Below are 17,660 nucleotides of genomic sequence, written 5' to 3'. Positions count from 1 at the left end.
ACATTGAACTTTAAAGTTTTTCAATTGATCTTAAATTTACTTTTTTAAAATAGACATCTAAAATTTTAATTTTATAATAACTATTTTTAAATTTTTATTTTTTTATATCTTTTCTTTTCTAACAGTTTTGAATTAAATAATTTTTATTAAATTTTCATTACTACTACTACTATATTATTATTATTTCTGTTATTATTACTACTATATTATTACCATTTAACTCAAAGTTGTTAGAAAAAGAACTATATATAAAAAAATAATTATAATAAAATTAAAGTTTTAGATTTCTATTTATAGAAAAAATAAAATTTATGAATCAAATAGAAGAAAATTAAAAGTCAAAGTATATATATGTAGATAGGATAAAATTCAAGAATTAATTAAGACAAAAATAAAGTTTGTAGTATCTGTTTATAGAAAGAATAAAGTTTAAAAAGGTTAAATGTTTTTTTCTCTTTATTATTTGATATATTAAACATTATGACTTTACAATTTAAATTTAAAGTATGGTTAATGGAACATATAAATTTTAATTTTTTTAACAAATTTTAAAACTTTGATCATGTTGTTAGTGATTATGACTGATTAGCTTTTCGTAAAAGGGGTTGCATTCTGCACCTCCATATTTTAATCCTACACCCTCTCTATAATTTTAAATGACATCATTGTTTTGAAAATAAATGTTGAGATGTGGGTAACATTGTGTTGGTTTGGAGTGATTTTTTTGCTTTGGAACAACACAATGGTTGGAGGTAGTGTTGGATGTGCTTGGTGATTGTTGGTGATGGTTGACGATGCTAATTGAGTTGTATGGTGGTTGTTGTAGTTGATTTTTATGAGTATTACTTTTTGTTTTGCATATTGATTTTCATAATGTACAATTTATCGATCCTTTAAATTGTATAATTCAAAATGTTAAAAGTTATTTTTTTTTATTCCAAAACATAGAATTCGATATATAAAACATGTATTCCAAAAAGTACAATTCTCAATACGTATATTGTACGTTTTGGAATGCAATCACTACAAGAAAAATGTGAATTACATACGGATCAAAATTCGTATGTAAAATCAACATTACATACAGATTTTTTTTCGTATGTAACTTTTTGGCGCCATGGAGCGGGAAGGCTTACATATGGATTTTTCCGTATGTAAATTTTGGCACCAAAATAATATAAAATGTGCAATGAATGGGATTCAAAGCCAGGTTCCTTCAGATAACTCAACAAAAATTTAACCACTACACCAAGCAAATGTTTTAGTATGATTATGATTTTTATTATACTTATTATTATTAACAATATTAACAATATTAATATTATTAATATGTATAAATTATGTTAGTAATAATAAGTATAATAAAAATGATAATATGACCAAAGAACTTGTCTGGTCTAGTGGTTAACTCTTCCTCTGGGCACTGGAAGGACTTGAAGGCTGCTGCAGTTTCATCCATTGCAGAATGCGACAGTTTTACATACGGATTTCGGCTGTATGTAATTTCAATTTTTCTTGTAGTGAATATGAATTACCAAAAAGTATTCTAAAATTTAGAATTCATAATACATATATGTATTTCGGATTGTACTTTCTAGAATATATTTTGTATTCTAGATTCTATTTTGAAATACATATGTATTGAATTTTGACGTTTATTTTATTTCTTTATATTTTTTTGTTTTTAATTAAAATATGATGTATTTATTTGTGATTATTGAATATAAAGATGTAATCTCAAAAGTAAAGCAAAATATCTAACGAAGTAGATAAGTTGTCTGACATGGATAAGTCGAATATAATGAAGTTGGTGACATCTGAAGATGAAATTATTTGAGGAGACTATGTTCCATCACTTACAATGGATGAGGTAAGTGTAATTGCATTGATTTATGTAAAAGGTGGGTGACATCCGATATATTGAAGATATGGTGTATTTGTGTAGGTATTTGATAAGCAAGATGACTTACTTCAATGCCTGCATAAAGTGATCTTTTGACTACACTTTTTAGTTATCATATTGAGGTCTGACAAAACAAATCAACAACAGGAAAGGAAGACATGTGCGTTGTAAAGTTGTGAAAGGGGTAGTAAGTACAAAAAATATAAAAATTATTTGAAGATGATTATAAATGTTACAAGAAAGTCTGATTGTCCTTTCAAATTCAGGGCAAACCAATTCATAATGGTATTTAATGTAATGTGGCACATAACCATGAATTGTCTTATACATTAGTCAGTCACCCTCATGTTAACGTATTAAAACCAAATGAGCATTTCATAGTTATTGACATGATTAAGAGTTTAGTGAAACCAGCAAACACATTAATTACTTTTAAAAAGCACGATGAGAACAATGTCAAATAAATTTATAGTGCTAGATATGCATATAAGAGATCATATAGTGAAGGTAGAACGGAAATGCAACACTTGATGATATATTCACTAGGGTCAATGTAATGACTCTACACAGGTTGTTACAAATCTTTTTTGACACATCCCGATGTGGTTAAATTGGTGATGGACAACATAAACAAAACCAACAAATATGGATTGTCTTTGCTTGAAATAGTTTGTGTGATGTTGACATGATTGACTTTCTCGGTTGCTTTTGTATTGTTGGCAATTAAACAAGAAAACAACTTCATTGGAACCTTGAAAGATTTAGAGTTCATTAAAACCTTGAAAAATTTAGAGGGTTGTTTTTTAGGACAAATGTGTTCTCTTAAATAATTGTCAATGACAAAGATTTTGTTGCACTGTGTTTTTTGAAGCTACCAATATGGTTCCGCATTAATAAAAATGTTAAAGCAAAGTGTAAAATGTTAATAGACTATGTGGAGGCTTGGGAATTTGTTATAAATGCATAAGCCTATGTGATAGATTGTGTAAATTATTATGCATTTGTGGAATATATAAAATGTTTTATAGTTGTTTGTTCACCATGACCAATACTTTTTTACTCATTTCATACGAGAAAAAAATTGTTAAGGCTTGGATAGACACAACCATGTATTTAGGTAACACAACATTGAATAAGTAAATCAATGTGTCTATTACTTAGATATTAAATCAAGGTTAATAACTTGTTGATTCTACATTCATTTTATATGGTTGAATTCACTTATTATTGTATGAAATAAGTACTTCAAAATAATATGGGGAATTTGTGTACCTATTGGGACGCAAAGAACAACATCATTACCTTGCAACATAATGAAATTAAGACATTTTTTGAGAAAAGTTTACACGTTTTTATCCACACTTTCAATGTCATTTTATTTATAAGCCTACAAGAATTTGTTTCCAAATACGCTTTGATGCACATTTGTTAGGAGTTTGATTAAGTTAGACATGTTGATATTGATAGTGAATGTTGTGGTGTGTACTTAGATATACTTTTGGTATACTTTATGCATGTAAAGTATGACCTCAGTAAAATACCTCTAAATGTAATTCATGTTATGTGAACCAAACTCAATTTTTTGACATGTCATCATGAGATTTATCCTTTGAATTATCTATTCAACAAGAATTTGATGTTATTTTGAATCATTTCAAAGAAATTGATATTGCGGGTAAAGGGACAATTAAGATCAAGTTACGTGAAATAACATACCTAAACATGACATCAATGTGCGTAATAGTGGATAAAGTGAAACTAAGAAATCCCAAGAAAGTTGATCAAATAAATTGGTGAGATCTATAAAATATAACCCCTCATATTTTGAACGTATCGAAGTCACTCAATACAAATGATAACTCTTCTACATGGAAGTCAAGCAAAGAGAGGGGGAAAATGATGATTCCCTTAGGAATTAAAGCAATACCAATGTTGGACAAGTTTCATGCCAATGTTCACCTTCACCTGATATACATGATGTCATCGATGTCAAGAGTAGTGATCATTTTGGTTATTGATATATAATTGGAAATGAGGAAGATTCATGGTCACTTGTCAAAATGGATTTGTTTAAAAAAATTGAACAAAAATGTGATAAATGGATAAACCAACTAAAAAGGTCATTGCTAGTGAATGAGATATTAACACCTCATACTTTTCTCAACTTCTACGCTCAATAATAATTATCTACTTCTACGCTCAATAATAATTGTCTAACTAGCATTGATGTTTCGTAAATTAGTGTAGACAAATGGATAACTATATCTAATACCAAATATTTGTTTCCTTGTAGATACAATGTTGTTTTACGAAGTAAGCCTCAGTATACATTGACTCATATATATGATACAATGGTTTGTGATCATATTTTATATTCATATTTCCAACTACTAATTGAATACATTACGTGTAGGTAAAATTACAATAAGGTTGTTCCATACTAATTATATATTATATAGACATTATAGTTTATATATTTTATGTGGAGGCGAAATTATGGTTAACCTTGCAGTTGATTGACATTATTCCGGTAGAAGATTAACTTTAGTAGATGCATTGTACTCAATTCCTTTATTCATAAGTTTTTTTTCAAAAAAAAAAACCACATACCTCTAAAAAGTATTACTATATTCTGAATTGTAAATCTATAAAACATTTTGCATTATACAATTAATAATATAGTAATACATTGTACGTTATACAATTCAAAAAGTATTATAGATCTAAAATACCTTCCAAAATACACATTCTAAAATATATTAATATATTATTGATTTCACATTGCATAAAATAAAAGATTTCCAAATTTAATAAATACATTATGGAGATAATACATTTTGCATATTCTGAAATCGAAATGTAGAATTTGAAATGCATTTTTTTTATAGAGTTGTGATTTCACCGTCTTATGGGAGTGCAGGCTTAAAATCATGGGATGCAAAAACCCTTAACAAAATTGCTAGTTACAGAGTCATTTAACCTAACGTCTGAACCAGTACAATTTTCATAAAATTGCTCATTGGAGAGCCATGAATTTGATTTCCGAGCTGCACCTTTAGTCCGCTTGTGATATTGTAGTCGGTTTCAAAACGTGGATGAAAGAGGTTAGACATTTAACCACCATAAATCTGACCGCAGGGACACCGTAAAACATGCCGATACAACACTTGAATCACGTTGCTTCACTACCATCCACATGAAAATTTAAACTTGCTTGCATAGATGATTTGAGGACAGTTCCGTATTCAAATTGATCTACTTACCCTGAATCTGTCATTATCATGCAAGAATTTTATCATTACACGCATTGCATTCTCAAGCAATGAATAGGCCATACATCGTGGCACTGATTTGATTTTCACCTTCCCCGCAGATCCTTTTAAGTTTCCCCAAACCCCTGGTAACCCCCACTACCCCTTTTCTGAATTTGTTTTTTCTTAGATGAGGCCTACCAGTATCAATCAAAAGCTTTAGGAACATTGACGGGTAAAAAACATACTATGACTATGGTTTAGACAAATTAAATAACACATAGTAATAGCAAATTGACCGCATTACACAGGAAGTGCCTCTGGTAAGGTCTCGGGGGCTCCACTGTTACCATTGAGCACAATCACGTTACCGTCAGAATCAACATCCACTATAACAGAGTCGCCCTCTTTGATATCTCTAGCAAGCATCTTCTCAGCCATGCTGTCTTCCAAAAGTCGCATTATAGCTCTTCTTAAAGGCCTGGCTCCGTAACTAGGATTATAACCTTCCTCCACCACTCTGTCCCTAAATCTTTCAGTCACTTGAAGTTCAATATCTTTCACCTTCAGTCTATTAAACACCTCATTGAGCATAATGTCAGCAATCTCCTTCACCTCCAGTTTTGTTAGTTGCCTGAACACAATCATCTCATCCAGTCTATTCAAAAATTCTGGCCTAAAGTATTGCTTTAGCTCCTCAGTCACCAAGCTCTTGATTCTGTTATAACTGCTATCCTTCTCATCATAATCCAGATCAAATCCAATACGGCGGCCTCCTTTCTCAATCACACTGCTTCCAACATTTGATGTCATTATAAGAAGTGTGTTCTTGAAATCCACAGTTCTTCCCTTACTGTCTGTTAGTCTTCCATCTTCCAGGATCTGAAGCATCATGTTGAACACATCCGGATGGGCTTTCTCGATCTCATCAAATAGTACAACAGTGTAAGGACGACGCCGAACTGCCTCAGTCAACTGTCCACCTTCGGTGTAACCTACATATCCAGGAGGTGAACCAATAAGTTTGGAAACTGTGTGTCTTTCCATAAACTCACTCATGTCAAGTCGAATCATAGCTTCTTCAGAGCCAAAGTAATATGCAGCCAATGCTTTGGCCAATTCAGACTTCCCCACACCAGTTGGACCAGAAAAGATGAAGCTGGCAATTGGACGGTTAGGGTTCTTCAATCCAACCCGAGCTCGACGGATAGCCCGACTAATGGCTTTAACCGCTTCATCCTGACCAATGACTCGCTTATGTAAAGTCTCTTCCATCTTCAGAAGGCGATCAGATTCATCTGTTGAGACCTTCTCAACAGGAATACCAGTCCAGGATGATACAATGTGCTGTATGTCAGCTTCAGTAACAGTAGGACCTTCATCCCCTGCCTCACTCTCTGCCTTGCTCATCTCCTTTCCTTTCTCTACAAGTGTTGAGATCTGTGCCTTAAGATCCATTTCTCTATCTCGTAGCTCTCCAGCCTGTTCAGAAATTCACATAATCAACCCATAAATTATAGGCAAAATATAGTTTATCTGACAAAAAGAACCCACCATTACACTGTTCTTTTCTTTTTTGTGACGGAGGGGGGCTTATACTGCAACATTCTTTAAACTCAACAAGCTTACTATAATTGATAAAAATGCTAATGATTCTTAGAGTTTGCTTAAGCAAAAACATTACTTTCCTTAGTCAAGGTAGATGAAAATTTTCCAGAAAATGTCCAATAAAACTTTCCATGTTAAATCTTCAGAGAGACATTACCTTTTCAAAGTCTTGGTTGCGAACAGCTTCCTCTTTCTCCTTGATAATCTGCCTGACCTCCTTGTCAAGTTCTCTTGCTTCCTCAGGTAACTGGAAGTACATAGAGTTACAGCCCATATTAGCTCAATAATAGAAGCTAGAACTGATAGTGGAGGGTAAATAAATAATATATACCTGTGCATGTTGAAGCCTAACTCGTGAACCAGCTTCATCAATCAAATCTATAGCTTTGTCAGGTAAAAACCGATCACTGCAGGGGACAACATTATCATACATGAGGGGAAATAGCAGGTTAAAATATCCAGGGTAGTAATAAAAAGGATGGCATGATAGATTAACATAGATATCAATCACATGGCTACATTTAAACATAACTATAACTGATATAAAACAATACAAAGAGGAAGCTTCTGCTGCTGCAAAATTCCACAACAAATATGCATCAGCTTAATTCATGGAAAATTTCCAATTTAAACATACAACGTTGAAAAATCAATTAAAATGTCTATAACATAAATGAAATTTAAGGAACACAGAAGGAGTAGATAGATGAATTATGACAAACCTGATATACTGGTATGACAGCTGTGCAGCAGCTACAAGAGCCTCATCAGTATAGCGGAGCTTGTGGTGAATTTCATATCGTTCTCTAAGTCCTTTCAGTATTTGTATGGTTTCATCAACAGTTGGCTCTGGTACTTTAACTGGCTGGAACCGTCTCTCTAAAGCAGGATCTTTTTCAATGTGCTTCCTATATTCATCTAATGTTGTGGCTCCAATACACTGCAGAAATATTAAAACAAACTATTTAGCACAATGCCAGTCGTGTTGGGACTAATTAAACTATCCAATAGTCCACATTTTAGAAGATGTTTAATATGTTGAGGAGTTTGGCATAGGCCTAGGAACCTTCAAAATATGCCTACAACAGAATGTTATCAACCCAAATTGAAACTGTAGGAAATTCCAAGCTTGAAATTTTGGATTAATAATCTTCAGCATATCATATAATTCTGACTACAAGCTAGCAACAATTACTGACTAATAGAATTGAGAGTAGATAGTTGCCCATGGCAGACATGCTAAATATCTCAGTGGTTTTAATTGTTTATAAGTATGGAATGACCAGAAGATCATATAATTTTGTATAGTGTGGAGTTCCAAGGACAACTTTATGACCAGAGAAAGTCTTTTCTCCATTTATCATCAAACGTTTGAGTGATCCTACTAAAATCCAAACAACAAAAACTCAATTGTTTTCTCCCTCTTTACATATTAAATCAAGTTCAACGTCAGAGTCAGCAAGCACTAAATTCATTTGAACATTTCAGCAGGGGAAAGTACTACCTGTAGTTCACCCCTTGCAAGAGCTGGCTTTAGTATATTAGCAGCATCAATTGCCCCTTCTGCTGCTCCTGCTCCAATCAAAGTGTGTACCTCGTCGATGAAAAGGATTATCTCATCACTTTGCTTGATTTCTTCCATCAGTTTCTTCAACCTCTCCTCAAACTCACCACGATATTTAGTTCCAGCAACAAGCAAACCCATGTCAAGGGTTATAACCTAATTCATTCAGAACAAAGAACATTATTAGTATGTGGGATATCACAAAAAGATGCTTGATGTCTAGTATGAAGATGGGGTGGGTTAGACATGCAATAATTTATGTACCTTCACCAAACAGAGTCAGCTTTTAGAATAGTTTTTTTTTTAAAATATTAGAATGGAAAGTTATCAAAAGATAAAAACTTAATCCATATGTATTCCCTTCAAACAGCACTAATCTTGATAACCCACTCCAGGTTTTATGGCAGTGATTTGAAAAGATAAATAACAATGACTTATAGACAAGTGATTACCTACTTGTTTGCCATTATATTAATAGTCAACAAATAACATGTCCAAATCAGGCTATCGTATGCCAAATATTATTAGCAAAAAACATGTTCATATTTGTTCAAGATTTAGGACTTGTCCAATCATAACAACCCGAACAGCCAACTGATAATTTTATGTTCCCTATCCTAACCTGAAATACTAGTATGAGATAATGAAATTACTATCAGAAATCATCACTGAAAATGAGACGGTGTGCCCTAGATACACTGATTTGACCATCCTGGTGCCATAAAACTCCTTTTTTTGTCACATATGTAATAAAGATTCATAAATATAATATATATATATATGTAAATGTATATAAAATAGACTTTTAGAATTACCTTCGCAGTTTAAATAGTTCATAGAATAGCCAAAAATTGATTATGAAGCCCCTAAACTTAACAGGTAACTTAACACTAACCTCAATAACAGCAGATGTACATAAATTTTTACTAACCTTTTTTCCCTCTATGGTTTCAGGTACATCACCATTTGCAATCCGCTGAGCAAGACCTTCAGCAATTGCAGTCTTCCCAACACCAGGTTCTCCAATCAGACAAGGATTATTTTTAGTTCGACGGCCTAAAATTTGAGTCACACGTTCAATTTGCTGCTGCCTTCCAACAACAGGATCCAATTTTCCCTAGGAAGCAGATGAGAAATTAAGCTTTTATTCACAATAAAGCAAGATCTACCATCTTCATGAAGAAAACCATGACCTCTAAGTACCTCTTCCGCTAGCTTGGTCAAATTGGTACCATACTCCTCCAAAGTTGGCATCTTATTGCCACTACTTCCTGAACCAACAGTAGCAGTAACACTGTCGGCGCTCTCACCCACCATGCGAATAACCTGTACCCATCCAGTGAAAATTATAAGATAAGCATAAAGTCTAAGATTAAATGAGCATGTACCCATGTAAACAGATGTTGTTGGGAAAAGGTAAATGAAAACATAATACTAGCCTGTGTGCGAATGTTAGTAGGATCAGCACCCAGGTTTTCCAGAACACGTGCTGCTACACCCTCACCCTCTCGAAGAAGACCCAGAAGCAGGTGCTCTGATCCAATATAATTGTGACCTGAAAATATCAAGGATTAAGGTCATAGTTCCAGCAAGCTAAGACAAAATGTTACAACTAAGTATAATTTTTTATCCAAAAATACAGAGCAGCGTTAAACAAAATAATAAATGATAAGAGATAGCCTCAAACTCAACTCCAAATGCATTTTAAAGAAAGAGTACCATTTAGTGGCCGTACACACACTATGAATGAACAGGTTTGGTAAAATTGACCATATATACAGACAATGTATTAAGCAAAAGTTTATGACATCATAGAAGAAACGCTTGCATCATAGGGTCGTCACTTTTTCAATCCTCAGCTTTATCCTTTGTTGATATGTTCTACTCTTTTCTACATGTAGTCAAAACATAGAAGACTTCTTGATATATATACATGACAGACCCTATATAATCAAACCTCTTCTACATTATTTTGAGTAATTACACAAAAAAATCAATGAGAAAACAACTAAGCATAGACTGACTGATGGCTGAAAAGGAAGAAAACCGTCTTTTGAAGGGAGAATTTATTTTTTACCATGCATAAATATTAGGTAATACAAAAAATGAAGGAAGAAGGTGAAACACATGATTACCAAGTTGACGAGCTTCCTCCAGTGAAAGTTCCAAAACACGCTTTGCACGAGGAGTAAATGGAATCTCAACAGCCACAAATCCACTGCCCCTTCCAATTATCTTCTCTACTTCCACACGAGCATCTTTAAGGTTGATCCCCATAGACTTTAGAACCTTGGCAGCAATACCAGTGCCTTCACCAATAAGACCCAATAGAATCTGCTCTGTTCCAACAAAATTATGACCAAGACGTCTTGCTTCCTCCTGGGCTAGCATTATTACTTTAATTGCTTTCTCAGTGAAACGCTCAAACATGGCTTTGGGTACGCATCTGGTAGCTCTTCCTCGGCGTGCAGAAGTTGCAATGGATACTTTAGAACGAAAATCTATTCCAGGTCTCAACATAGTATCCAAAGGATTAAAAGTACGAAGTCCTGTGAAACCTGACATTCTTAATCCATTTGTACGTACAGCACTCATCATTTTGGCCGGTCTTTTTAATTTTCCTGATCCCTTTTGCTGACCATGTCTATGCTCAGCCACTAGACCAGGGACAGTAACTGACTGAGCCAAAACCCTAGCCATGATTCCTCAATAGCCGGCTGCATGTTTTATGAAACATTTTAGAAAACAAGAAACAAGGCAGAGTAAGAGAATGTAATCAGATAAGCTCGCAGACAAGTTTCAGCCGTAAGGAATACGAACATCAGTATTTAGGACAAAATTTCATAATGTGATGAACATCAAAGATATTTTCAGAAAAGTACATGATCAATAACAAAGACGTACATGACAAGGATAAATATCCTAAAATCCAGAAATCTTGAAGTTCACAAGAACTATACATTTCCTAAATAGTTTGACAAACAAACACCGAGAATCACATTAATTTCAAAATGAATCCAACGTTGTAGGAATTAAGTTCAAGTAAACGTTGTACAATGCCTGCATTAAGATTGATAAGTCTAAGGAATCAAGAGTTACTTCAACTGATCCATAATAAAAGACAAAATACCTGGTCTATTTGGGGGGTGGAAGATAAGTTGAGTGCCATGTAGCGAGACTTAAACAAATAAATAAACAGCACATTCCGCTTCCTAAATTTGTCAGTCTACTATGTAAAACCCAACCAACAAAAAGGGAAACCACGGCTGACACCCACTTTAATAGATGTTTTAGTTTCAAGAAACTCAACTCGTAAAAGGTAACAAGCGTGGGAAGTGGAATGCAGTGCTAATAAATGAACACCAGCAGCAAAGAACCACAAAGAAATCATAGCAACACAGTTTGAGCTCGGAAAAGGCAATTATAAAAATCCACAAACAAAACGGGAAAACAAAAGAAATAGAAAGAAAGGGAATCGGCCAACTACATCACGAGAGATAGTAATAAGATAGCGGAAAACAATTAACAAAAAACGCGAACCATTAAGTATGTGCGTATAAAATTGAGAAAAACAAAAACCTCAATAAATGAATCGACAAACACAAAAAAATTGCAGTTGCACGAGCAAAAACAATAACAATTGGACAAACACGCGGTGCTCTAAAGAATAGGAACAAAAAGAATGATAATTCTAAAACCTAATTGAAGCAGGTTTGGAAGCAACAACTTCTAACACACAAAAAGTGGATGAAGGAATGAATGAACGGAAGGATGGATGAAAAAGGAGCTCACCGGAAGCAGTGGAGAAATAACCTAACAATCTTTAACCTGGAGGAGAAAGGGGGAAAAACGAAGATAAAAGATGGATTATATCAACAGAAAGAAAGAAGAGAGAGAGAGAGAGAAGAGAGAGACCTAAAGTAGCTGGAAAGAGAAAAGAGAGAGATTGTTGAATATATAGTGAGCGAAGGAGAGGAAGGAATAAAATTGTGGTGAGGAATAGGCGCTCTGGCTAAACCTATCTCTATCTATCCATCTATCTATAATCTATAATTCAAGCTAAATATCTATCATAACACTTCGTGTACCCTCTCCTACCCGATCATTTTTTTCATCTCACCTTCCGTGCCTTCATCTAATCTCACGCGTCCATTCTTTCCACGTTGTGTCCGGAAACGTTACACGTACCCGGCTGCCTCCGGGTCCCACCACATCACCACTCACCATTCACATTTTTACTCCCACTGACTGCTTTGCCCCTGCTTCACGCGCCGCCTTAATAAAACGCCAACGCAAGAATGAAACCGAAAACACCAGAGATTGGTGTTGTTAAGGCAAATATCTACGTCGCTGTAGCAGAGACGTGGACGATTCCACTTTTCTTAACCTTGTTTTGGTTTTGGAGTTGGTTTCCGTGGTCAAATGGTAGATGCACAGAGCGTAACGTGCTTAATTGGTTTCTCTTTTTCTTCTTGTTTCTCATTTCCTTTGCAATCCTATATGGTTTTCGGCAAAGATGGGTGAAGAAGGGAAAAGCGAAGCTAGAATTTAACAATCATGAAAAAATCTTTGCTGCCGTTTGTGCTGATTAGGTCAGGCGTTAGCAAATTAAAAGATAAATAAAAGTTAGAATAATATAAAAAAACTAATAAAACAATTAACATTGTAACAAAGTCCAACAAATAAGCCCATAATATCAAAACTATATTTAGTAACATAAAGTGTGAAAAGTAAAAAATTAATTATTTTAATATTAATTTAATAGTAAGTATTATTTTTTTTTATTTTATTTTTTTTTTTATAAAGTTTTCGTGTTAGGCATCACTATGCAACTTTACATCTCAGCTAAGCTGACACCTCAAGTAACAACAATCATTTGTCATCACATGAAAAAAAATATTATTAAAAAAATAAAAAGAAAGAAAATACAAAAATATGGGGGGACTAGACCAAAACTCATATGTTGTTAACACAAACGATACATAGGTAGATTATACTTATTCATAAAGAATTCTAAGAACAGACTAGCTGGGAGTCTATTATACCAATGAAAAGATTCTCTATGAATAAATCCTAAATTAGCCAACTTATCAGCACACGCATTCCCTTCACGAAAAATATGAGTTACCCTAAACCTGATTGTCCCACAAAAATTAAGACAAGTATTCCATCGATTCTGAAGCATCCACGGAACATTAGTCCTAGCAGTAAACGCAACACAAACCAAGGCAGAATCACATTCAAGTCAGACATTAGTAAGTCCCATTTTTTGAGCTTCCTCCATAGCATGTATAACTCCATAAAACTCAGCAACCAAAGCAGTTTGAACTTCAAGAAACGCTGAAAAAGCACCAATAAATTCTCCCATACTCCCACGAAAAATACCTCCACAAGTAGCAAGACCAGGATACCCCCTAGCAGCCCCATCAGTATTAATTTTGACCCAGCCTAGTGAAGGAAATTCTCATCTAATAGGAAGAGGACGAAGAACTTTACCACTACGAGTCTTAATACCGAAAAACTTAATCACGTTGAAGTCCAACATACCATTCTTCATTGAAGCTTTAGACGAATTTCCCACTAGACAAGTTAAATCTTTAATTATCGAAATAGCCTTAGAAACCCCAATCTTATCCTGAAATCTAGCATAATTCCTCATACGCCATATCATCCATATAGAAAAGGTTATCACCGCAAGCTTAATCAATTTAACCAAAGGACTACCATCACTCTTAATAAAAGAAAGTAGATCATCCTTATTAGAGAAATGAGAAGTAAGAAAAATTTGTCGTATTATAAATAGGTGATGTGTTTAATATAGTAAGTAATGTGTTTTTGAGATAAATTAAGTAAATTGATTTTCACTCTATCATTTGAGCATCTTGCAGTACACCTATCCAACTGGAAGTGAGTCAAAATTTAACAATCGAAAGTAGTTGAAAGTGAGTCAAAGCCCATATAACCGAAAGAGAGTCAAAGTTAACCAATCCAGTAATCAGAAGCTCAAGTTGATAGAGAGAGACCGAAAAGTCGTGAGGAGGAAAATAATAAGAGTTATTTACTTCGAAGGTCTTATAAATACATTTTAGCACCCATCGTGGGGCCCGAAGTAATTTAATTGAAGAATTGAAGGATGGCAAGTAGAAGGGGAGATCAAGCAGGAAGACAGGAAGATAACCTGAATGCTATGTCAATGGTTATGTTCATGAGATTGCAAGAGGAGTTTCAAACTCTAAAGAGAAACAACGAAGAAGAGTTGACTATGTTGAGAGCTGAAAACGTGTATATGAAGCAAAAGTTGAATGAAGAGACAATTTTAAATACAACCTCATTAGAAATTGTTGAACCGATAAGGCGTATTCATCAAAGTACATATAATGAGGCGAGTTTTGAAGCAACACAAAAGAGGCGACAAGAAACATCAAGAACATTTTTCGGAACATCTGTGGGAAGGCATTCCTTTTTCAAAACAATTATAGAGACTCCATTGCTTGAGAACTGGAAAAATTCAACCATGGATAAGCATGATGGAAGCACGAATATTGATGAGCATATAGTTATTTACACAACACAAATAAGCTTTTATACTTGGAATGGTGTCATTCTATGTCAGATATTTCCAACAACTTTGAAAGGAGTAGCGTTAAGTTGGTTTACTCTTTTACCTCCACTATTTATTGACTATTTTGATACACTTGTTGAGAAGTTTGAAGCACAAATTTCTACAAGTCGACCACACCAAAGAGATTTTCAAAATGAGGTTGATAAGAATTGCCAACACTGTGACGATGACGCTTAGGCGATGAATGGGAGCGCCTACTACTTCTATCTCTTTTCCTAGGCTTCTTTTAAGGTTCAACATGGGTGATTTCAGGAATAGGATCAACCCGAATGATAGGCACTACAACATTGTCTTTTGTTTTCGGCTCAGAAGTAGAACCACCAGGTTTATTCATAAGCTTTTGAAAATAAACTCTACATTTCGGATGAACAGAAGACATCAAACTTGCAATTTAAGTGAAAATTTAGCAAAGTTAAAATTCACTTACAAAAATAACAAAATAAGAGCAACTGCATACCCATAAAGTCTTTTTTTCGGTCGGGGGGAGACGTAGATTCGTAGCAAACCACGAGTGGGAAGCTTATGGGATAAGTGATCTAAAACCAAAAGGACTTGAAGATCTTCTGGCTTCATTGAATGGTGCAACCAAAAGTTAAATTTCAAATGACTAATAAAAAATAAACTTTGGAACATCTCCATCATAGAAATATTTTTCCTAGTTTCCTCTATAATAATTTTAAAAAATTCTCCATTATAATTTTTAAATCCTCTTTTAAAAATCTTATAAGAGGAGGTAAAAGGTGATATTAAACAGGCTTTGGACCGACTAATTAAAGATAACCAACCAGAACGTTTGTCAGACCGAAAACTATAATAATGAAGAGAAACTTTAAGAGTAGGAGTTAAAGAAAGGTATTTACAAACAATTCGAAAAGCTTGTAAAGAAGTCCAACTATTGGGATGCAATTGAGTAGGAGCTACGTTCAAAAGATGAAGAACACCCATTTGAAATTCATGAAGGAGAAACCGAACATGAATGTCAATAAATAGACATTCATAGAAATAATAAAAATTCGCAAGTTTCATTTTCACGACCATGACAAACATTGTCGATAGCACAACGCCAAAAATAAATAATTTCTTCAGTAGCCTCAGGATAATAGACAAAAATATTTGACAAAAAACTACATAAAGCCGAAAACCAACGATAGCATGAAAAATACTTTCGGACTTGGTAATCAACCCATTCATAACCTCGTTTGAGACTCCAATTTTCTTCTGCCATTTCGGCTCGTTGCTTAGTTTCTACATCGGGAGAATCATCGCTTGAAGGAAAACTGATAAAAGTTTTATTCCTTGCAATTGATACAGTTGTGGATGACGTAGCAGATTTAATACTCCTGTTAATTTCTTCAACCACTCTTCCAGTAGCTTGACCACTCACGTTCAAAAACTCTGAATCCCCATCACAATCGGAAATAGAGCTTGAGGAAGACACAATACCTTCTTAAGAAAGTTGCGAAAATTCTTCTCGTCCACAACAATACAATACAGCAAGAGCAGTGGGGCATTGTCATTTGAGAAAAAAAATATTTATATAAGTTATCAACCTCTTCCAAACAAAACGATGTCATATCTTGACTGTTAGATTTAAATGCATCCTAGGGATAGGGGTTAGAGGCGCTTCAAATCAATGTTAATAGTAATCATCACGCACACGAATCGATACAATCTTCTATATAAAAAACATTTAATATAAAAGATACCATAAAAATAAAAGTGGTAATGTTATTGAAATTTAAAATTTCGTCATTCTCAAAATCCGCATACTTAAGGAGCTAGTGTACTGATTAGGCCGAAAAATCAAAAGGTCGTTAGCATATTAAGAGATGAATAAAAGTTAGAATAATATAAAGAAATAATAAAATAGTTAACACTCTATTAAGGCCAAACGAATAAGCTCACAAGACCAAAAATACATTTAATAAGTGTAAGGTGTTAAAAGTAAAAGTCCAACTATTTTAATAAAGTCAAAATATTGAGTACTATAAATAGGTGATTTATTTAACATGTAAGTAGTGTGTTTCTATGATAAATTAAATAAACTGATTACGATTTTATCATCGGAGTACTTTACAGGTACACCGATCCAACCGAAAATGAGCTAAAATCCAATAACTAAAAGTAAGCCAAAATCTAGTAGCCGAGAGAGTTCATGTATAGTAACTAAAAGTGAGCCCAAATCATACTTCAAATCAACCGAATGTGTAACCAGAAATCCAAGTTGTTAACTAGAGACAAAAAGGTGTGAGGAGGAAAAGAAGAATAATTATTTACTTGAAAGACCACTAAGAATACCAATGAAGTCTAGGATGTAGCAGCAGAATTTGGACTGTTTCATCATATGCAAAAGTAAAAAACACTGTTTTCTTCTTTTGAGTGTTAAAAAAAAGGAGAAACATGGGAGCAAATATATATAAAAAAATTAATTCGCTAATAATATTAATCTGTATATATATGAATGAATTATTAAAGTAAGAAATTGTCTTCTCAAAATATTTAATATTTCACTTCAATGCATTTATTACGTTTATAACACTATTTTTTTAGTACTGTATAGCTAAGAATATTGTAGGATTTTACAGAATTTATCAAATAATTTTAAAATTTAAAACATTCAAATTTTGTTATGAATATTTAACATTAAATTGAGTATTTTAAGTATGAGTCATAAATCTTGATTCGAAATAATTTCAGTATTAAAAATAAACA

General features: G+C 33.6%; 1 protein-coding gene across 3 annotated transcripts; it reads right to left on the bottom strand.

The window, feature by feature from the left end:
- Window positions 1-5,145: 5,145 nt before the first annotated feature.
- Window positions 5,146-12,947, bottom strand: LOC137820265 (chaperone protein ClpC, chloroplastic). Of its 3 annotated transcripts, none has more exons than XM_068624241.1 (10): window positions 12,447-12,947; window positions 10,462-11,043; window positions 9,766-9,881; window positions 9,530-9,652; window positions 9,258-9,443; window positions 8,267-8,482; window positions 7,485-7,702; window positions 7,094-7,169; window positions 6,920-7,009; window positions 5,146-6,636 (listed from the first exon to the last, which is right to left on the bottom strand). In XM_068624241.1, exons 2-10 carry the CDS (start codon window positions 11,024-11,026, stop codon window positions 5,458-5,460), a joined length of 2,769 nt encoding a protein of 922 aa, XP_068480342.1. In that variant the 5' UTR covers window positions 11,027-11,043; window positions 12,447-12,947; the 3' UTR covers window positions 5,146-5,457. The 3 variants fall into 3 exon arrangements, with proteins under 3 accessions (XP_068480342.1, XP_068480341.1, XP_068480340.1); XM_068624240.1 differs by having other exon boundaries at window positions 11,457-12,848; XM_068624239.1 differs by having other exon boundaries at window positions 12,119-12,848.
- Window positions 12,948-17,660: the final 4,713 nt, after the last annotated feature.

This window comes from Phaseolus vulgaris, chromosome 9, assembly GCF_000499845.2.
Source record: "Phaseolus vulgaris cultivar G19833 chromosome 9, P. vulgaris v2.0, whole genome shotgun sequence".
In the NCBI taxonomy this organism is placed as follows: Eukaryota; Viridiplantae; Streptophyta; class Magnoliopsida; order Fabales; family Fabaceae; genus Phaseolus; species Phaseolus vulgaris.
This window is presented reverse-complemented; position numbering and strand designations above follow the sequence as displayed.